The sequence below is a fragment of the Hibiscus syriacus genome, unplaced genomic scaffold (assembly GCF_006381635.1).
Source record: "Hibiscus syriacus cultivar Baekdansim isolate YM2019G1 unplaced genomic scaffold, ASM638163v2 tig00110013_pilon, whole genome shotgun sequence".
In the NCBI taxonomy this organism is placed as follows: Eukaryota; Viridiplantae; Streptophyta; class Magnoliopsida; order Malvales; family Malvaceae; genus Hibiscus; species Hibiscus syriacus.
The window spans coordinates 1947780-1971377 of NW_024062563.1; the positions used below are offsets into that span (position 1 = coordinate 1947780).

Genomic DNA, 23598 nt, shown 5'->3' on the forward strand with positions numbered 1-23598 from the left:
AGACGAGACGGACGGCGGCGGCGGTGCGCGAGAGTCCCCCTTGTTGAGTGATAGAGAACAAGGGGGACTCTCGCGCGCCGCCGCCGCCGTCCGTCTCGTCTCGGGTCGGGTTGGGTCGTGGTCGTGGTCGTGGTCGTGGTCGTGGTAATACGTGTCTTCGACACGTCCGCGCGGATACTATCTTTTTAGAGAAAATTCTTAAGAAACAAAATCTTTTTTTTAACTATCACAACGAATTTGGAAAATCGCAACGACAACTGTAGACTATCGCAACGAATTTGGAAAATCGCAACGACAACTGTAGACTATCGCAACGCCAAATGGAAAATCGCAACGCGACTGTAGAAAATCGCAACGCGAAATGGAAAATCGCAACGCGATTTTCAACTATCGCAACGCGAAATGCAACGCGAATTTGCGATAGTGGAGATCGCAATGCGAATTAGAGATCGCATTGCGATTTTGTTGGTCATTTTCGCAAATCCAAAAAAAGTTGGTCAAAATCGTATATTATCTGGGATTTTTGGTCACTGAGGTTATTTTCTCTAATAAGAATAAGTCCAACGAATAATTCAATAGAGCATTCTAGAACCACTGTCAAAACAGAAGACACCTGCCTAAAATAATAATACAAGAGGTAAGTGTCCCCAACAAGGATCAATACAGTCAGGCAGACACTTGATTCTTGAAACCCCCATTTTCTTTCGGTGATTTATTGACTAATTAGCCCTTTTGTTTTTAATTGTAACACTTCACACTTGAAGATAAAGAGGATGAAGGTTCTTTTAGCTTCACTTCATCACCAAGGATACTAAGGGAGAACTCCAACTATCATCACTGGCACCGCCTTAGTTGCTACGGTGTAAGCAACCAATAGTTTCTATACATAAGTTGAAAAATCTTCCCAACGGATGTTGGACAATATTTCTAATATATAGGGCGGAGAAATATCTTACTTAAGTGATAGTGAATACCTAAAGTTCCGAAATTTACTGATCAACCTGTGATGCAACTTTTAACTGCGACTCCAAAGAATCCTAGATGTCAAGCTTACTTTACCAAGTATGATGAACCATACGGCCATAGTACTTTTGGTATGACTCCATAAGGTCCTACTATATTCTACAAAGTTTTGTAATTGCTATGGTGTGCCCATACTTCAATCTCCTCTTACTTGTTACATCAGCAATTCATAGAACATAGGCATCTCAAGTATAGAGAAGATTCCGATTTTAGATGACCAAATAGCAGAAATTACCATTGGACAATTATAACCAGGTAGAATTTCATGACTACTACAATAGAATAATTTCTTGATCGCAAGGCAATGCTTATCACGCCATGTGCTGCTTGCTGCTGACAATTATCAGAAGTCACAACCCATACTTTGGGGCATCCATCCTCCTTCAGAGCTACAACCTGTTATACATTTGACATTCACACTAGAAGTCATTAACAAGGACAAGAATAGTTCATTTGTTTTACAGAAAGATGCATACTAGGTGTCATGGAAAAGAGTTTGGGCGACAGATTTTATAGGAATAACTTACAGGGCAGACTGTTCTAGATGCATAATTGATACTATCCCCTAATGCTGGATGCATAACCAAAACTATCCCCTAATGCATAAAGTTTAGAAGAAAAGCGACTTTATTTGATATGAGGCCTCTCCAATACTCTCTAACATATTCTGAAGCACTATCCCTAGAACTCCCTGAGTACGATTTACCTGGAGGCCTCAACATTAAGAAGTGTTTTTTTAATTAAAAAAAAGGTTCAAGGGAACACGTTAGAAGGATATGCTGCATGTCTAACTAATCAGATGACACTGTACCATCCATTCATAATAATCCTAGAAGGTTCTCAAACTAATCAAAAACATGATTCGTAGCTTTCTTTTTTCCCTTTTGTCCAATAACATAATTTGAAGCTTAGTGTAACTTATCATCGAAGAAAGAGCAAAGTAAAACTCTCGCTACAATGTGACATGAAAAAAGGAAGCATAATGAGGCATGCAAATCTTTTTATTCTTCTATATATAAAACCAAATATGCTAAATAACCAGTAATGGAACAACTCAAATTCTCAGTCAGTCGTCATCTCAGACCTCTTTTTCAATCCATGCATCAGCACAAGATTCTCCTGAGTAAACTATATCGATGCTGAAAATTGGAAATTATTAACATCAGAAATCAAAGTTTAATCTTATTGAAAGCAAGGAAATTCAGTTATATAAATAACATCGAACAATGAAGTATTGAAGACCATGCAGCCAATTCAAGGCACATTATGCACATACCATAGCTTTAAGTTACCGGACTAGATGTAAGTGTTGGATACAATGTGTCCAACAAGGACATGCACAATATTTATAAGATTTTGCATACATCTGGAAGGCTGTACGCCTGTACCGTCACACCCGTATTCAAAATATGTGTTGGAAACGAGTACTTCAGGAAAAATGAAGAGTCGGAGCAACATACCAAGTATCGACTACTAATTATTGAAGTTTCCATGCTTGTCAACCATCCATATCAAGCATTGACTCTTCATATTACCTTTTTATTTTAAATTTTGCTGGACTTTTAACTTCTGTATAGGATAAATAGTGACATGTCCTAGGTTTTTTGTGCTAAAACCATAGAAACCGCAAACATATAAAACACGCAATACAATGAATTAAGATCATTCCCTACGCATGACTAGTCATACTAACATTAATAGAGAGTAAAAGGTCAACATAACCAGCACTAGAGATATGTAACTGTCGAATAAACGTGAAGTCCCTTTATTTTAATGAATGATTTGGAGACTGCAAGTTCGAGTTTTTTAGCATAATTTTGATATCTACTATAAAAAAATGCTATTTCAAGTTTATTGTCTGTATGACTAATGAACTCTTGTATAGCCACAAAGTGATCATGAAATATGGGTTGACATAAGACATGATGTAAAGCACCTGTCATGCCAATGTTTGAATAGGAGAAGTAAAGCACAGATTGTAGAATAAATTGAAAACCAGTTGGCTTGGAGTCCTAAGAAGCCCAAATGTTAAATAATAGAGGATAAATTAAGAAAAGTTAGTAACCTTGCAGATATGTGGATTTAGCAGCAAAGCAAATCATCATCATACAAGCATGGAGTTTTAAGCAGTTCCAGAGTATATAACAGCATATGTAAACCTAATTAAAAAAGAAGGAAAAATCAGAATGAATAATTCATATAGAAACAAGCAAGTGCGTCATAGCAATGATAATTTTCAGATTTAAGTATCATTACTAACCTAAAGTAAAGGAAGATTCACTGGTTCGTCCAAACAAGCAAGGTTATCATAGATGATAAAGATATCTCCCATTAATGAACTTAAAGAGAAAAAGAGGACTGAAATAATTTTTGACAGTAAAAGAATCAGAATAATATAGTACCCAGCAAAAATTTCCTTGTGTAGGAAGTTCAGACATCATGGCATCAAATACAACAACCACTTTCACCCCTGAAAGTATTTAAAAATAACAAGATTTAGCACGTTAACAATTTAGCTGAGGCATCCAGGTAAACTAGAACCTACATTCGTACATAACCTGATCAGAGAGTTATGCGACATTAACAATAGCGGATGAGAATTGAAAGAAGTTACACACAAAAATGTCTGATATTGAACATACTGAAGCAGAAATGCGAATAGATAATAATTTCCTAATTGGAGCATATATTAACTTGCTTTTGCTACATGTTTTGATAGTTAAACATCAAGACCAGGGTTTCAAATAGCGGTCGAATAGAAGTGTCGCGGAAACTGCTATCGCGGAAAATAACTGTGTGAAGCGGGATCACACCAATAGCGGCGGATCACGGCCGCAATTTAACGGATCGCGGCCAATCGCGGAAATAGCAGACCGCTATTCCGCTATTATTCCGTTAGTTTCATTTAAAAAAAACAAGTTTTTTTATTAAAAAAATCAGCTCATTCCAAAAAAATTCAGGATCGCGATATCCGCAATGACCGCAATAGCATCCGTTATATCCGCAACCGTGATAAACACGACACGACTGAAAACGTGACCTCAAACGCTATTTAAAACCCTGATCAAGACCATGCACAGAATTCCCAGGGAAAACAATTAGAAATGGAAGAAGCAAAGTATAAACCTCTTATAAGTTCATCAATTAGTTTCAGGCCAGCAGTGTCAAGCCTTCCTTTCATAAAATACTTCTTCAGCTTCACCCTGTCGTAACCGGTTTTCGTCCGGGCACGAATTTTTTTACTTGGCGGGAAAATTGATGTAAATAAATGCTTTTGAAAATAATTTGAGAGTCGCCATCGGCCTTTTGGGTCAGGTAGGTCAAATACCTAAAAATTATTTTTTAAAAGAGTTTTAAGAAAACATCAATTAAAAATGAACTGATCTGCGTTTATAACCAAAAAATTCGTTCTTTTTAATAATAAAAAGGGATTCGTGGTCGGTTACGTTTAGGGAAGGATTAGCACCCCTACAACGCCCAAAATTGGTACTTTTTAATTATAAATTGTCTCTATTATTATAAATTTAAAAAATTCAAAATATATTTAATTTATAATCCTATTATTTCAAAATTATAAAAAATATTTAAAAATATTAGAAAAGAACTTCTAGGTGTCTTAAGACAGCTCTTTTCTTTGATATTGATAAATATTAATTTAAATTAAATAATATTTTTTTATAATTTTTTAATTTTAAAATACCAGAATAGGACATCCAGTTGTATTAAGACTGTCCTTTTCTTCGATATTGAAAAATAAATATTAAAATAATTTATTTAAAATAAATATTTATTTATTATATCTATTTATGGCTACATAATAAAAATATTTAAATATATAAACAAGTAAAATTAAAAAATATAATTAGAGCTATATATTTAAAAGCAATAAAAAAATATTTAAAATAAGTGACTAAATCATAGTAAAAGTAAAATTAAAAACCTAATTCATAATTAATCAAAATTATAGGGATTAAACATGCTATTTCTTTATTTTATTTATTTAGTGACTAAAATAAAATTATCTAAAATTCAGATTTTAGAATAAAATAAATTAAAAATATAAACTAAGGATTAAAATATTATTTATTAAAATTAAAGGATTAAATCTGTTATTTATCCTAAATATATTATTTTAATATAAAGGACTAAAATAAATAAAATTTAAAATTTAAAGATCAAATTAAAAGTATTATAAACTTGATTTAGTGACTAAAATAGAAAGTTTACAAGTTTAAATGGCTGCGGAAATGATTTAACTATTCTTTAATTACACGCATAGTCCTTCCCGAAACGACGTCGTTCGGGAATGCCTATATAAGGTCCAAAATGGCTGGCCCGAAGGGCCAGCCTTCATTTCAATTTTTTTTTCTCTCTCAAGCAGAGAGAGAGCCAGAATTCTCTCTGGCCTCTCTCTAGCTTCCCTCATCGGAGGGAAGCCGGTCACCGGACGGCAACCGTCTGCCGCCGTGACCATCACCGCCGGCCACCGCTTCCGGTGGCCGGAAAATTTTATTTTTACACTAATGGGTAGATACCTTCGGTTTTCAAAGGTTGTTGGTGACGTTTGGAGGGTTCCGGTGGTCGTGGCTTCCTCGGTAAGCTTCTCTCCTTCCTCTTCTTCTATTTTTGATTGCTGGTTGTTGTGATTTGGTCTCTATTTTGTATCTTTTGCTCTCTGTTTTTGTCTCTCTGGGATCTATTGTTCTCTGTCTCTGTCTTTTTTTTTTTGCAAGTTGGGTGATGGCTTTATAGCCATCACCGGTGCTCATCTCGGACCGGTCCGAAGAATAGAGTTCGGTGAGTCACCGGACTCCCAGTGGTGACTCACTGCTAGAGTAGCTACGTGGGTGGCCATCTGGGTCTTCTGGAGGCTTCGATGGAGGCGTGGCACTGGCAGCAGAGGCGGTTGGAAGCTGGACCATTGGCTGAGGCGGTTGGAGGCAGAGGCGGCTGGAGGCAGAGGCGGCTAGGGTTAGAGAAACCTAACTGAAACCCTAAATGTTTAGGGTTTCGGTTTGGTTTGGGCCGGTTAACTGGGCTTGTAATTTTTTAATATTATTTATGTATATATATATATATATTTAATAATAATAATAATAATAATATTTATAATAATAATAATAATAATAATAATAATATTTATAGTAATAAATCAATATGGGTAAAAAATTAGTATCTTCAGCTGCCCCTCTTTGCTTATTCTTGTGTTAACAGGAATAGGGCAAAGATGAAAAGATAATAAAAATTTTTATCCATTTGGCTTCACTTGATCATAATGGAGATGTTGAATAAATTCTTCTCTTTCTTTCAAATGAGTTCTTCTCATTATGAACTTTCCACTGGGGATGATGTTGACCTCTTTCTTTCTGTGATAGAGTCATTCAAAAGGTTGAATAAGCTCTTGATGAGTTCTTCTCATTATGAACTTTCTCTAGAAAGGCTGATGCTAATCTATCTCCTTCTGTGATAGAATTATGCAAAAAGTTGAACAAGTCCTTTCTTCAGATGAGTTCTTCTCATTATGAACTTTCTCTAGAAAAGTTGATCCATCAAGTGATGGATTTGAGCAAAAATCTGAACAAATTCTTCTCATTATGAACTTCTTCATCATTCTTCAGATGAGTTCTTCTTATTATGAACTCGAACTGGAAAAGCTAATCTATCAAGTGATAGATTTGAGCAAAAGGTTGAACAAATTCTTCTCATTATGAACTTCTTCATCCTTCTTCAGATGAGTTCATTTCATTATGAACTTTTTCTGGAAAGGCTGATCCATCAATTGATGAATTCAGGTAAAAGGTTGAACAAGTTCTTCTCATTATGAACTTCTTCTTCCTTCTTCAGATGAGTTCTTCTCATTATGAACTTTCTCTGGAAAAGCTGGTCCATCAAGTGATGAATTCAGGCAAAAGGTTGAACAAGTTCTTCTCATTATGAACTTCTTCTTCATTCTTCAGATGAGTTCTTCTCATTATGAACTTTCTCTGGAAAAGCTGATCCATCAAGTGATGAATTTAGGCAAAAGGTTGAACAAGTTCTTCTCATTATGAACTTCTTCTTCCTTCTTCAGATGAGTTCTTCTCATTATGAACTTTCTCTGGAAATGTCAATCTATTAAATGATAGATTTGAATCTTTGCTAAAATCTTTGAAATTCCTGTTAAAAATTCAACATAGATGAAAATGAATGAAAATGCACCTATTTTTGCAAACACCTAAATATGATGCATGAATGTTAAGTTATTTGATTTCATATTGGTGAATTGAGTATTTCTTCAATTGTAAAAACCCAATAGATCTTTCTTCTTCAAATCAGAGAATCTATCATCTTTGACAAATGTAGATGTAGATATAATGTCACAAAACCTCTTGAGAATAAAACTCAATAGTATAGGCTCTTGAAAAGCTTGTATTCAGGCAACATGTTGATTCTGATAACAACTCATCTGATTATGAAGTGACCTTTTCAGATGATTTCACAGATATCGATAGTTCTTTTAATATCAAGAAATCTTGAATTCTGATTCTGATGAGGAGAATAAACTGTTATACTTGACAAAAATGGGATTCTCAGAGGCTGAAACTTCAATAGCCCTGGAGAAATGTGGTCCAGATTCATCAATTGCAAAATTGATAGATTTTATATGTGCTGCTCAAATGACTAAAGATACTGATGCACTTTTTCCGGTAAAAGATGGGAAGCCATTATGTGATGATCCCAATTACAAGAAAAGGCGAAACCTGGGCTATGATTTTTTTGGAAATGAATAAGCAAAAGAATCTTGAAAAGAAGCTTCTTAATGAAGACGATCATGCAGTTCATGTTTTAATTCCAATGATTGGTTCTGTAGTTTCTACCAAACCAGATCAGATAACTCAAAGAACACTTCCAGAAGATGCTATTGAGTCTCCTTATTTCTACTATGAGCAAATTCATCTTCCAAATTCAATGATTGGTTCTGCCAAAACAGATCAGATAACTCAAAGAACACTTCCAGAAGATGCTATTAGCAAATTCATCTTCCAAATTCAATGATTGATTCTGCCAAACCAGATCAGATAACTCAAAGAACACTTCCAGAAGATGCTATTGGCAAATTCATCTTCCAAATTCAATGATTGGTTCTGCCAAACCAGATCAGATAACTCAAAGAACACTTCCAGAAGATGCTATTGGCAAATTCATCTTCCAAATTCAATGATTGGTTCTGCCAAACCAGATCAGATAACTCAAAGAACACTTCCAGAAGATGCTATGAGCACATTGCATTTATTCCAGTTAAGGTTTGGACTGGGATATCACAGTACTTATTAGATGTAAAGCCATAATTTGTAGATTCGAAACATTTTCATGCTACTACACTGGCAAGGGTTATATTCATAATTCTGCCAATTAAGAACAGATTTTCTCTTTATTCTGCTTCCTCCATGTGCTGATGCTTTTCCATTGACAAAGAAATGATGGCCTTCCTGGGATCCAAGAACAAAGTTGAACTGTTTATAAACATGTACAGGAAGTGCCAAATTGACAGAAAGGATCTGTAAGGTTCTTGAAGCTTATGACAATGAGTCACCTTCGAGTGTCCAGAAGTATGTTCTTGATGAGTGCTGAAAATGGAATCTAGTATGGGTTAGAAGGAATAAAGTTGCTCCACTTGAACCTGATGAGGTGGAAATACTTCTAGGTTTCCTTAAAAACCATACACAAGGATCTGTATAGAGACATGTTTCCCAGTGATATCAATGTCTTGTTTCTTTTTGCTGGAATCAGTGCTGCAAAGATCGCCTTCTACTGTCTTAGTATATCTTTGAAAACAGAGGTGCAAGAACTGAATGGTGATCGGTTGGAGCAATTGATGAGTAGATTTGGCGGATTCGACCTTGTTGTCGGTAGCATCCCGTGTAACAATCTTGATGTTCATGGTTTTAAGATGGTGATGATTTTCTTACTTTATATTCCATGTATTTAAAAGTATTAACATAAAGTGATATTCAGAAATCTTTAAATTATTTCAAAATTATGTTAATTCATATAAAAGAATAAATTGAATTTTCGAAAATAAATTGAATCTCAAATAAATTGAACTTGAAATAGATAGAATTGTATTCAAAGTTCTGGCAAGCATAAGAACGATAAAAATTCAAATGTCTCAACAAATTATAAGCATAAGTATTTCTAAATTAATCAAGTTGACACAATTTAGAGAAATGATGTAAGCTTTTGTCTGGAAGATCTCAAACGTTGTCAAAATGCTTGTAGATGTGTAGTTTCTCCTAAACTGTCAAAATCTTAAAAGGGTTCAATTGCCAGATGCCTAATATCAACCTGCATTTGAGCCACCTTTTCAGGTTTTCAACTCAAATCCTTCCTTTGGTTACAAGATGCTCTCTGCGAGTTTTCACCTTGACCCCCCCTTTTTCTTCTTTTTTCTCTTTTTTTCTTTTTTTTCTTTTTTCTTTTTCTTTTTTTTTTTTTTTTTTCTTTCTTTTTTTTTCTTTTTTCTTCAAGCATAATATTTCTTGACAGAATCCGAGTTTATTGGATTTCTCAGAATTTTTCCATCCATTTCTGCCAAGATCAATGCTCCTCCGGAAAAGGCCTTTTTTACAACGTATGGCCCTTCCCAATTAGGCATCCATTTCCCACGGAAATCTTTATGTATAGGCAAGATTTTTTTTAGTACTAGATCACCCTCTTGGAATTCTCTTGGATGTACTTTTTTGTCATGAGACTTCATCATCCGTTTTTGATACATCTGTCCATGGCAAATAGCTTTCAATCTTTTCTCCTCAATAAGGTTCAATTGATCAAATCTAGCTTGGATCCATTCAGATTCATCCAATTTTATTTCTCTCAATATTCGAAGCGATGGAATCTCAACTTCAATTGGTAAGACTGCTTCCATCCCATAGACTAAAGAAAACGGTGTTGCCCCAGTAGATGTTCGAACAGTAGTTCGGTAGGCATATAAAGCAAAAGGTAACTTCTCGTGCCAATCTTTGTAAGTTTCAGTGGTCTTTGTAATGATTCTCTTGATGTTCTTATTTGCTGCTTCAACTGCCCCATTCATCTTTGGACGATATGCCACTGAATTTGCATGTTTAATCTTAAACTACGCACAAAGTTCGGTCATCATTTTGTTGTTCAGGTTCAGAGCATTATCTGTAATGATCCTTTCTGGTAGACCATATCGGCAAATTATCTCTTTCTTTATGAATTTGCAGACTGTGGACCTCTTAATATTGGTATATGAAGCAGCTTCGACCCATTTGGTAAAATAATCAATGGCCACAAGGATGAAACAATGTCCATTCGATGCTTTTGGTGTGATTGCTCCAATGACATCTATTCCCCACATAGAAAATGGCCAGGGTGCTGTCATTACATGTAAAGGAGATGGGGGTACATGAATCTTGTCTGCATATATCTGGCATTTATGACATTTCCTTGCATAATTAATGCAATCTGTGTGCATGGTAGCCCAATAGTATCTATATCTCATTATTTTTCTGGCCATGGAAAGACCATTTGCATGTGTTCCACATATTCCACTGTGTACTTCTTTAATGATGCTTCGAGCTTCGCTGGTATTTAAACATCTCAATAGCATTTGATCATTGCTTCTTCTATACATAATCTCGCCATCAAGAAAATATCCAGCAGCCATTCTTCTCAAGGTTCTTTTATCAATTTCAGATGCATTTGGTGGATAACTTTGATTTTTGATATATTGCAGAATATCATGATACCATGGTTTACCATCTACCTCTTCTTCCACACTATAACAATGTGCAGGAATTTCATATACTTGCATTTTGATTGGCATCATATCAACTTTTTTAGTTGCCTGAAACATAGCAGCTAATGTAGCCAAAGCATCTGCCATTTGATTTTCTTCTCGAGGGAGATAATTGAAGGTAACTCTCTCAAATTCTTTCACTAATTCGAGGGTAAAATTTCGATATTCCAACAATTTGGGATCTTTTGTTTCCCATTCTCCTCGCAATTGATACACCACTAACGATGAATCTCCATATATTTTGAGACATTTGATTTTTCTTTCTATAGCTGCTTTCAATCCCATGACACAAGCTTCATATTCTGCCATGTTATTGGTGCAAAAGAACTCCAGTCTACTTGTAAAGGGATAATAATATTTTCTGGAGAAATTAACACTGCCCGATTCCTCGTCCCAAAGCATTAGATGCTCCGTCAAAGTAAAGCTTCCAAGTTGCAAATGCATCATTTGTTCTGACTTCTTCATTCATGGATATGCACAACAAATCTTCATCGGGAAAATTGAAATTCAAAGGCTGATAATCATTTGATACACGACTGGCCAGAAAATCAGCTATGACACTTCCTTTTATCGCTTTTTGGTTGACATATACAATATCAAACTCAGATAATAACATCTGCCATCTAGCCATTCTGCTTGTCAAAGCTGGTGATTCCATTAAGAATTTCAAAGGATCAAGTTTTGATATCAACCAAGTAGTATGGTATAACATATATTGTCTGAGTCTTCGAGTAGTCCACACCAAAGCACAACATAATTTTTGTATTGGTGGATATCGAATTTCACAATCGGTAAATTTCTTGCTCAGATAATAAATAGCTTTTTCTTTTCTTCCAGATTCATCATGCTGTCCTAGTACACATCCCATCGAATTTTTGAAGACCGTCAAGTAGAGAATTAATGGTCTATCAGGCATTGGTGATACTAAAATGGGGGCATTGGATAAATATTTCTTAATAATATCCAAAGTTTCTTGACATTCTTCATTCCAGACTTCAGGATTATTCTTTCGAAGTAATTTGAACACTGGATCACATTTGTCAGTTAATTGAGAAATGAACCGAGATATATAATTTAATCTTCCTAAAAAGCCTCGAACTTCTTTTTTTGTATTAGGTGGTGGGAGATCTTGAATTGCTTTTACTTTATCTGGATCTATCTCGATTCCTTTTTTGCTGACCACAAATCCCAAAAGTTTCCCGGAAGTTACCCCAAAAGTGCATTTTGCGGGATTGAGCTTTAATTGATACTTCCTTAATCTCTGGAAAAGCTTTTTCAGATTTTGAATATGTTCTTTTTCAGTTCGGGATTTGGCAATCATGTCATCCACGTATACTTCAATCTCTCTGTGCATCATGTCATGAAACAAAGTTACCATAGCTCTTTGATACATTGCCCCTGCATTTTTCAATCCAAATGGCATCACTTTATAATAGAATGTGCCCCACATGGTTACAAATGTTGTTTTTTCCATGTCTTCAGGATTCATTTTTATCTGATTATATCCTGAAAAGCCATCCATAAATGAAAACCATGCGTGTCCTGCAGTATTGTCTACCAATGTGTCTATGTGGGGTAATGGAAAGCTATCTTTCGGACTAGCTTTGTTGAGATCTCTGTAATCCACACACATTCGAACTTTTCCATTTTTCTTTGGTACGGGAACAATGTTGCCTATCCATTCTGGGTATTTAGATGCCTGTAGGAAACCTGCATTGATCTGTTTCATCACTTCCTCTTTGATCTGCAACAACATTTCTGGTCTCATTCGTCTGAGCTTTTGTTGGACCGGTTTATATTCTGGATTGATTGGAAGCTTGTGTATTACTATATCTGTGCTTAAACCAGACATATCTTGATAAGACCAGGCAAAGATATCTTTGAACTCTTGAAGGAGATTTATCAAATCTTGTTTTATCTGGATTGTCAGAGTAGTACCAATTTTCACCTCTTTTATTTCTTCATCTGTTCCCAAATTCACAGTCTCAATCTCTTCTTTGTGGGGTAGAATTTGTTTGTCTTCGTTTTCTACCAATCTTAATAGTTCAGTAGGAACATCACATTCCAGTTCATCCTCACACCCATTGATTTCTTCCAGACATATAGGTTGCTCTAAATTTATCTCTTGATTAAATTTAGGAATAAACATGCTATTAACATGGTGACACCTGCAAATTTAAGTCAGACATATTTTCGAAAGAATATAGTAAATTTATGAAATAAATAAATGTAAAAATGTAAGAAAATGTAAAGAATGATTGCCATCTGAAAATTTTAAAGAAAATTTCTTATATTTAACATAATTTTCTTTACAAGATAACAAAAAGTTTTCATATTTTTGAGCTAAACATAAAGATTAGTTCTGAATATTACTCTGCGTTAATATTAAAAACTATAGGAAGATCTTCAGTGGTCCAATTGTTGAGTGTTTCTCCAGGAAAACATGGGCGAATCCTATCCAAGTATTTGCCAGTCTTGTTGTCATTCATGATCATGTTGATAAATAATCCATTCATAGCTTCTTCAACTATGTTTTGATCTTTCGTCAACTTTTCTTCTTTAAAGGCTTCAACAAGCTGTTGTTCTACATTAATTGTTCCCCCTGATCTGAATGTGGTCTTCAACTGTGGGAATGACATGTGTTTCCAAAGGATTTCTCTCCCTTTCAACCCTGCCTTTCTGTTTTCACATCTTCTTTTCATCTCTTTGTTCTTTTGCTGAAAATTGGGCTTAAACCCAAGCCCAAAACGATCTTTCTTCATCTTTATACTGACAGGAACTGAAATCCCTTGAAGATTCTTTCCTAAACCTTTCCCAGCTTTAGCTCCGATGCCTAAAGTTTGTTGTACCGTCATCCTTGTGCAATCAGACAATCTGGGATATGAAATTTTTGCTTCCTTCTGCAATAAAGGTTGCATTTACAAATTCAAGAGCTCGGAAAGAGCATTCAAGAGCATCATCATTGGTTTCGATATATGGAACATCACTTGTTACCGACGCAATGATTTCTTCTTCAGCTCCTACGCATATTAGTTGTCCATCAACAACAAATTTCAATTTCTGATGTAATGAAGAAGGAACGGCTCCTGCTGAATGAATCCATGGCCTCCCTAATAGACAATTATATGTAGGGTGGATGTCCATCACCACAAAGTCAATATTGTACATGACTGGTCCAATTAACAACGGTATTTCCATTTTCCCAAGCACTTCTTTTTGAGTACCATCAAATGCTCGCACTACATTCTGATAACTCTTCATGTGTGATTGATCCACAGGCATTCTTTGAAGTGTGACTAGAGGCATCAAGTTGAGAGCGGATCCATTGTCAATCAATACTCCTGGCAACACATGACCATGACAATGTGTCGTGATGTTCAAAGCTTTTACTAACCCCATTCCGCCTTCCGGTATTTCATCATCCGTGAATGTTATGTAATTGTCAGCGGCTATATGTCCCACAATTCTGTCAAGTTTATTGAGGGATATATCTTCAGGGATGAATGTTTGATTGAGAATTTTCATCAAAGCATTTCTATGTGCTTCTGAATTCATCAATAGATCAAGAATAGAAATTCTCGCTTGTTGTTTGTGTAGTTGTTCAACCACACTATACTCACTATGTTTCAAGAATTTCAAAAATTCTTGAGCTTGTTTTTCTGTCACAGGCTCATTAAATGCTGGAAGGGATTCATCCTCAAATACCTTCTGAGGTATTGCCATGGCTTTTCCTTTTGCTTTCACTTGTTCTGAAGCCGACTTCTCGTAACATCTCCCACTTTTCGTAAAGAAACCCGACTTCGCTCACTGCTTCAGACGTCGATGTTGTATCCAAACTCTGTATTTTCTCTTCTGTTTTTTCTATAGAAACAGATCCTCCTACCATTGAAACATTGGTAGTATAATTCCAAGGTACCCTGCGGGTATCTTTGTATGGAAATGGTATAGGAGTGGTGATAACTACTTTCGGCTTTATTGGTGCAGGAATCGCCGTACATGATTTCACATTTATGATCACAGGATCATTTATTCTTTGATTAGGTTTAGAATCCTCTGATGAGCAAACATCATCTTCTTTTTTCCCTGGTTCTTCTTCAAAGAATTCTATTTCTCTGTTGTTCATCAATTTTTGCACCAAATCCCTAAACTCAGGACATAGTTGAATTTTATGCCCTTTCTCCTGATGATATTCTCAATAATTCTTGCCTTCATTCTGCTTTGGCCTGAATTGTTGTGGAATTATACCGGCTAAAGAGAGTTGTTGGAATACCCAAACAAAAGGAGATTTTATTTCAGAAATGTCAGTTTTTGCTTTCTTTCTGTTCTCTTTCTGAATTGCATTCACATTTTTATCTCCATGATTTGGCAATGGATGATTTGATGCAGATGGTGTATTGAATTCCAACTTTCCAGTATTGATCAAATTTTGGACCACCCTTTTGAATGTCAAACAGTTTTCAATAGAATTCCCCGTGATTCCTTCATGGTAAACACAATGTGCCTTTGTATCATACCAAGGAGGGAATGGTGGTTGCATGGGAACCAAAGGATAGGGCCGTATGACATCTGCTTTTAACAGTGAATCATAGATCTCAGCATATGGTACTGGTAGAGGTGTAAAAGACAACCTTTCATTTTCCTTTCGAGATCCTCTAGAATCTGCTCGATTAGTGTTTGTTTCCTCTTTCTTAACCCTTGGCTGGGTTATTGTAACACTTTTGGATGAATCCTTGTTGTAAAAGTTTGCATTGTTAACTTCATTCTCTTTTTTCCGGTACATAGGTCTTTTGGAACTATACCCCTCATTTGATTCAATTTTGCCACTTTTCAAGACATTTTCGATGAGTTCTCCAGAAATGACCAAATCTGCAAAATTTTTGGTTGCATTCCCCATTAGATGATTTAAATAAGGAGCCTTCAATGTATGGACAAACATTACTGTGGCCTCTTTTTCTGACAAAGGTGGTTGAACTTGGGCTGCTGTGTCACGCCATCTCTGGGCATACTGTCTGAACGTTTCATTATTCTTTTTCTCCAAATTTTGGAGAGTCCATCTATCAGGAACCATGTCTGTTACGTGGCGGTACTGCTCTAAGAATGCTTTAGCCAGATCTTTCCAAGATCTAATGTTGGCTTTGGTCAATTGAGTATACCATTTTAAAGCCGGTCCTGTCAAACTATCCTGAAAGCAGTGAATTAACAATTTTTCGTCCTTCACATATCCTGCCATTCTGCGACAAAACATAGTAATGTGGGATGAAGGGCATGTAGTACCGTCATATTTATCAAATTCAGGAGCTTTGAACTTGATGGGGAGGATTAAGTCTGGAACCAAACTCAACTCACTGGCGTCAAACCCATAAAATGATTCAGTTATTTCCACGGATTTCATTCGTTCTTCTAAGCTCTTGATCTGTCTGGTCAATTCTTCATTTACTTTTTGTTTCTCATTTAGCTCATTCAAATCTGGTATCAAATGCTCAGTATTAAAATCCCCTATTTTCACATCTGATATAAGCGGATTTTTGCTTGAAAATGCAGGATCCACTTGTTGGTTTTCATGTGGTTTGGCTTCTTGAAATGCTGATGTACGAGCATTGATTTGTATAGGTGTAGTACCAGAATGAAAAATTGGTTCTGGCGGAAAACCTAGAGGATATATAGGTTCTTGGCCGAAAGATACAAGATTTTCAGGCATTTTTCCAATGATATCCTGCCTTTTAAACATGTCCTCTATTTTCTGCATCATACTGTCTTGTGAATTTGCAATATTGGCTTCAATTTTCTCCAGCTTCATTCTCATTTCTGCTTGTTCTTTATTATGCTGTTCCTCAATACGTTGTATTTTATCCTCCATAATTCTCTTAGTAGCTTGTCTAGTACCGTAGTGATGTTGTATTTCTTTTTTAGCCAGAATAACTGCGATTGAAAAATCTTTTAATATTATTTTTTCCAAATTTTAATTAATGAATTTTATCTTAATAAATAAAATAATAAAAATTATTCATAAAGAAAATTATGAAATGAATGATGAATGTATGCAAAATGTATGTATGCAAAAAAAGCATTGATCCCAAAAAGTTAACTGTCATAGAACAACTTTCATCGGCATACAAAAGTTTCTTTATAATAATTCATAACTACAGATAAGGCATAGCTTTCCTATTAAGCTCTATAATTTCTTTCATTAACCATGACACCTTCTTTCCGCACTTAGAAACTGGATCAACGTGATGCTCAATTATTTTGGCTTCAACAGCTAGTTCCCCAACATATCTAGCAACTTCGCTCATTTGTACCATGGCCTCGAACACCATATTACTTCTTTCTTCACTTCTTTCAACATAGAAATCAGTTGACTTTTGCCATTGTTCATTCGTTCCTTCAAGAGTTTGCTCTAACTCAGTGATTCTGACTTGACAATTGTGCAGAATTTTTTCAAGATCTCTAATGCGTCTTCGCAGTGAAGCACTTTCTTCATTACTTTCTTTGAGATCATTAGGTCCTAGACGAACCTTTTCTTGAAACAACGATTCTTCAAGTTGCAAAATGTAAGCATTAAACTCTGAATTTTTGTTTCTAGATTGATCCAGATCTTCTTCAAGTTTTGTTCGTGCTTCTTGCGTTCTTTGATTAAGCTTTTGGATTTGAACATCCTTGTTTCTGCATCTTTGCATCCAATTGCTAGCTACTTCCTGCTCTACCTCAAGTCTGGTGTTGAAATTTTTTTCTTTCTAGCTCCCATTTTTCTTTTTCAATATTGGATTCTTCCATCTTTTGGCCTCTGACTTCAAGTTCAGCAATCAGCTGGTTCATTTCAGATTCAAATCCCTTGAACATGATATTTTTCTCACCTTCAAATTTATCAACGACATCATTCTTCATCTCTTCTAAACCTTTGGCCCGATCCCTTTCTCTTTGCATTTCATTCATGATCTCGCGGTGTTCAGCCTTGCTTTTTATAATTCGCTCTCTTCTGTCAACCTCAAAATCTTCCATTTTTTGCTTTCCTTTCTCAAGGCTTTTGAGTAAACGACTATTCTTTCCTTTCAGATCTTCAACTCGTCTTTTCTCGATGTTCAATTCTCTGGTCATCTGTATCGTCGATTGGCTTGGTCCTGATGCTTTCCGGGATTTATATAACTCCTGGTAATTTTTCTGTAATGCTCTGAATTCATCATCAACTTTTTCTTTATCTTTTCTCAACATTGTACATTGTGATGAATGAAAGTCAATGTCAACACCCAACATAGCTTTATCTTGTCTCATTTGCTCTAATTCTTTCGACCAGCCTTCTCTTTCTGCTTCAAATTCAGCTCTCAGGATTTCAATCTCTGATGGAACCACCTTAATGCGATCTTCCATAGAGATATCCTCATTTTGATCTGGTAGAGGAATATTTTCATTTTTCCTGACATATCTCCATTCCTCATAATCAGGAGTTAACATTTCTTTTGCTGCTTTAGCTCGGATACAAAAAGTTGTTTTCCAAGCTGTAACGGCTTCCATGATATTTCTTTTATAATTTTTGCTGTGGAATGCGAATTCAGACGACTGTAATCCAGCAGTGACAGGTACAAATTGACGACCCTCATACTGTCTTATGACCAGAAGTGGTGCATATCCAATTCCTCCCCATAATCCGAGCAGCATTATCCAATTGTAATCTCCACATTTGTAAAAGAATTCCCTTTGGATTTGCCACGGGGCTCGCCAAACAATATCATTGCTTTGCAGATTTCGAAAAGCATTAATCCACATATCTTTCTTAATTTCTTTCGGCCATTCCTGCTCCAGAAATTCTTTTAATGGTGAGTAATCCGTATTAAAGCGTCTGTATGAAACCTTTTCTGTCCTCCAGAAATGACTACGGATCCAAACATATAACAACTGGGTACACCCTGAGAATCGTCCACCTCCTAGCTTTCTACAAGCATTTAACGATCTGAAGGTCTCTGCTAGGATTGCAGAAACAGGATTAATCTTTTTCGGTAGCTGTTCAAACAAATCTACCACTGCATCTTCAACATATCCCAATACTTTTGGGAAGATGACCATACCATACATACCCAGAGCAAATAAATCAAATCGTACTTTAACATCTGGATGACTCTGAATAAGTTCTTTAATGTTGGTCCAAGCAATGCCTTCGCTTTCACCTTTTTGTTTTGTACGGGATGCCACCCATTCTTCTCGTACCCCGGCAATCTTTGCTAATTTAACTCGAAAGGGTTGAGTTTTAATTGACTTTGAATAGATTCGATTCTCCAAAGCCCCATCTATATGTATCAAAGTTGTGTACTCTTCAATAGTAGGGACCAAATCTTCTTTATTGAGAGTGAAGCAATTGTACCCTGGATTCCAGAATTGAATTAGGGCTCTGAGCAATTCATCATCAACTTCAACATATAGCAAATATGGGATGTCTCCGTAAGTCTGATAAAACTGCAATTTTTTATTTGAATCCCAACTTTCCCAAATACTTCGCAAATCTTGCATATCATTTCTTTTTAGCGAAACTGGAGCATAACTGGCTAAGTCAGATACATAATCATCCTGCAGAATGTCTCCTTCTTGTCTTTGTAAATCCTCAGCCCACTGTCTTACTTCTGAGTTTAGAATTACTTGGTTTGAACACTTTTTATCCATGGATGAAGGCTTTCCAATGAGACAATTAACACAAGGATCAATGCCTTTTATCCTGTATGATGCTATGCAAACAGAAAAATAAAGAACACACAAAAAGAAAATAAATTAGTTTACATAATAAAGAAATTTAATAATAACATTTACATAAATATTTTTATTTAAACATGTTTTTTCCTTAATTTAAATAATTTAAATATACATGTAATTTAATCAGTAAAGAAAATAAATAAATTAACAGGAAAGTCAGAATTCATTTCTCCTGTGTGTACACCTATTTTGGACAAAATTTCGGCATGACTTCAGATCGGAAGAGTTTTTAGGGTTTTTTATATGTAGGGTTTCAGATCTAAGAATAAAGGTACCCGAATTGTCCTTGTTAGTGCCCCCTTGGGTTGCTAACCCTCAATCCTAGTCCATCACAGACTAAAATGGGTCGAGTTCAATTCGAGGGGATACATTTCTCTATGCCTGACACGGAGAATAAATTCTCACGAAAACATAGAGTATATGAACCCCGAAAGTTACTTGCTAGGTCTGACACAGAGAATAAATTCTCACGAAGACGTCGCTTTCACTCCCACTTAAAAGGGACAACTCAATTATAGAGCTTTATGTTATGCAATGCAAGTGTTGTGTGTGAGGAGAAATGTTCAAACCTTTGACAGAAAAATAAATAATGAAATAAAATACTTGCAAATAAAATAAAACATATAAATATTATGAAAATAATAAGTAAAGATAAAAATTTTGAAAAGAAAGAATTAAAAAATTAAATATATGAACTTTTAATTTTTAATTAATAGAGACAATTTATAATTGATTTTAAAGTTTGACCGGTCCCCAGCAGAGTTGCCAAGCTGTCGTAACCGGTTTTCATCCGGGCACGAATTTTTTTACTTTGCGGGAAAATTGATGTAAATAAATGCTTTTGAAAATAATTTGGGAGTCGCCGTCGGCCTTTTGGGTCAGGTAGGTCAAATACTTAAAAATTATTTTTTAAAAGAGTTTTAAGAAAACATCAATTAAAAATGAACTGATCTGCATTTATAACCAAAAAATTCGTTCTTTTTAATAATAAAAAGGGATTCGTGGTCGGTTACGTTTAGGGAAGGATTAGCACCCCTACAACGCCCAAAATTGGTACTTTTTAATTATAAATTGTCTCTATTATTATAAATTTAAAAAATTCAAAATATATTTAATTTATAATCCTATTATTTCAAAATTATAAAAAATATTTAAAAATATTGGAAAAGAACTTCTAGGTGCCTTAAGACAGCTCTTTTCTTTGATATTGATAAATATTAATTTAAATTAAATAATATTTTTTTATAATTTTTTAATTTTAAAATACCAGAATAGGACATCCAGTTGTATTAAGACTGTCTTTTTCTTCGATATTGAAAAATAAATATTAAAATAATTTATTTAAAATAATATTTATTTATTATATCTATTTATGGCTACATAATAAAAATATTTAAATATATAAACAAGTAAAATTAAAAAATATAATTAGAGCTATATATTTAAAAGCAATAAAAAAATATTTAAAATAAGTGACTAAATCATAGTAAAAGTAAAATTAAAAACCTAATTCATAATTAATCAAAATTATAGGGATTAAACATGCTATTTCTTTATTTTATTTATTTAGTGACTAAAATAAAATTATTTAAAATTCAGATTTTAGAATAAAATAAATTAAAAATATAAACTAAGGATTAAAATATTATTTATTAAAATTAAAGGATTAAATCTGTTATTTATCCTAAATATATTATTTAATATAAAGGACTAAAAAAATAAAATTTAAAATTTAAAGATCAAATTAAAAGTATTATAAACTTGATTTAGTGACTAAAATGGAAAGTTTACAAGTTTAAATGGCTGCGGAAATGATTTAACTATTCTTTAATTACACACATAGTCCTTCCCGAAACGACGTCGTTCGGGAAGGCCTATATAAGGTCCAAAATGGCTGGCCCGAAGGGCCAGCCTTCATTTCAATTTTTTTTTTCTCTCTCAAGCAGAGAGAGAGCCAGAATTCTCTCTGGCCTCTCTCTAGCTTCCCTCATCGGAGGGAAGCCGGTCACCGGACGGCAACCGTCTGCCGCCGTGACCATCACCGCCGGCCACCGCTTCTGGTGGCCGGAAAATTTTATTTTTACACTAATGGGTAGATCGGACCGTCCTAAGGACGGTTCCGGTGTTATTTTCTCCTAAAAAGCTCCCAATCGGAGCAAATCTAGGAAAATACCTTCGGTTTTCGAAGGTTGTTGGTGACGTTTGGAGGGTTCCGGTGGTCGTGGCTTCCTCGGTAAGCTTCTCTCCTTCCTCTTCTTCTATTTTTGATTGCTGGTTGTTGTGATTTGGTCTCTATTTTGTATCTTTTGCTCTCGGTTTTTGTCTCTCTGGGATCTGTTGTTCTCTGTCTCTGTCTTTTTTTTTTTGCAGGTTGGGTGATGGCTTTATAGCCATCACCGGTGCTCATCTCGGACCGGTCCGAAGAATAGAGTTCGGTGAGTCACCGGACTCCCAGTGGTGACTCACTGCTAGAGTAGCTACGTGGGTGGCCATCTAGGTCTTCTGGAGGCTTCGATGGAGGCGTGGCACTGGCAGCAGAGGCGGCTGGAAGCTGGACCGTTGGCTGAGGCGGTTGGAGGCAGAGGCGGCTGGAGGCAGAGGCGGCTAGGGTTAGAGAAACCTAACTGAAACCCTAAATGTTTAGGGTTTCGGTTTGGTTAGGGCCGGTTAACTGGGCTTGTAATTTTTTAATATTATTTATGTATATATATATATATATTTAATAATAATAATAATAATAATAATAATATTTATAATAATAATAATAATAATAATATTTATAGTAATAATAATAATAATAATATTTATAGTAATAAATCAATATGGGTAAAAAATTAGTATCTTCACACCCAATAGCCACATACATTGCAACCATCAACGAGCAATACAGGGACATCATCCTCTGCACCCTGGTTGGTACTGTAAAAACTTTTAGCCCCAAGAAGCTAAAAAAGTGAATCAGTACAAAATTGACCACGCAAAGAAACTTAGACAGTACTAATAAAGGGTCGTTGTTGGATCACGATAAAGCTCTATATCTTGAGGAAGCTCCTCCTTTTGCACCTTCTTTCTCCTATAAATAGTTGCAGGCTTAGGTACATTGGATTTCCTCTTTTGGTATTCCTACATGAAAATTCTCATACAATTAAGATAAAAAGGAATGATTTACAATAAAATAAAAGAAGCTTAATGGTTTCAGACCTTCCACAACTTTAAAAACTGCAAGTTCTGCTTGACATTGGATGTGATTCTTGGAGGAGCTGATTCAGGACCCTTACCCTATCAATGATAAAGCTTAGCTTTTTAGAAACAGTATGAAAAGGGGTGACAAATCTCCAGTTAATCTGAAGAAAAATTGCTGGAAAAAAAAACTGAAAACCTTATTGGGAGAAGTAGAAGAGGACATTTTGAGGATGACTGTCATGCCCTTGTAGGTAGTGGAATCGCAGCAGCAATAATGAAGTGATTGACTGATGATTTTCATCTTCAGCGAAGATCATTACGTCATTAGCTCCGTCCCTTGCCTTTGCATTCAAACGGAAAACTTAAAAGCACCGTACGGCTCAGAGAGCTTCCATCGTCTTGTTTTTTTTTATTCAATTTTGATATATCATTATCGTAATTATTTTATGGATGAATCACCACAAATATTTTTGAGTAAAGTATACAGTCTCAAGGAGTTGTTTTTGTAATTTTGTAACTATTAAAAGTTATAAAATAAATTTTTAATTATAGAGTATTGTTTTGTTAAGTCTCTCTATTATTAAAAGTTAAAAAATTATCACTTAATTATTTATATATTCGAAACTCATAAATTTTTCTTTAAATTAACGATTGTTGGACATTAATATGTTGACAAATATATCATAAAATCATATTTTAATGATGTATGCTAGAACTGTTGAAGACTGGTTCGACGACATAATGTAAATAGATAGTCAATCCGCAAAATACAACTCAAATATTTCTGGGATTAAATTTTATTATATCTTAATCAATTGTTTAACGTCCAACTTTGACAACAATCTATTTTTATAAAA

The 23598-nt window shown here is 35.0% G+C and overlaps 1 protein-coding gene across 1 annotated transcript; it reads right to left on the bottom strand.

The window, feature by feature from the left end:
* Window positions 1-844: 844 nt before the first annotated feature.
* LOC120212502 lies at window positions 845-23148 on the bottom strand. Its single transcript, XM_039210782.1, has 9 exons — window positions 22938-23148; window positions 22760-22837; window positions 22557-22681; window positions 22408-22477; window positions 4150-4225; window positions 3426-3493; window positions 2108-2162; window positions 1339-1419; window positions 845-847 (listed from the first exon to the last, which is right to left on the bottom strand). Exons 1-7 carry the CDS (start codon window positions 23040-23042, stop codon window positions 2127-2129), a joined length of 558 nt encoding a protein of 185 aa, XP_039066713.1. The 5' UTR covers window positions 23043-23148; the 3' UTR covers window positions 845-847; window positions 1339-1419; window positions 2108-2126.
* Window positions 23149-23598: the final 450 nt, after the last annotated feature.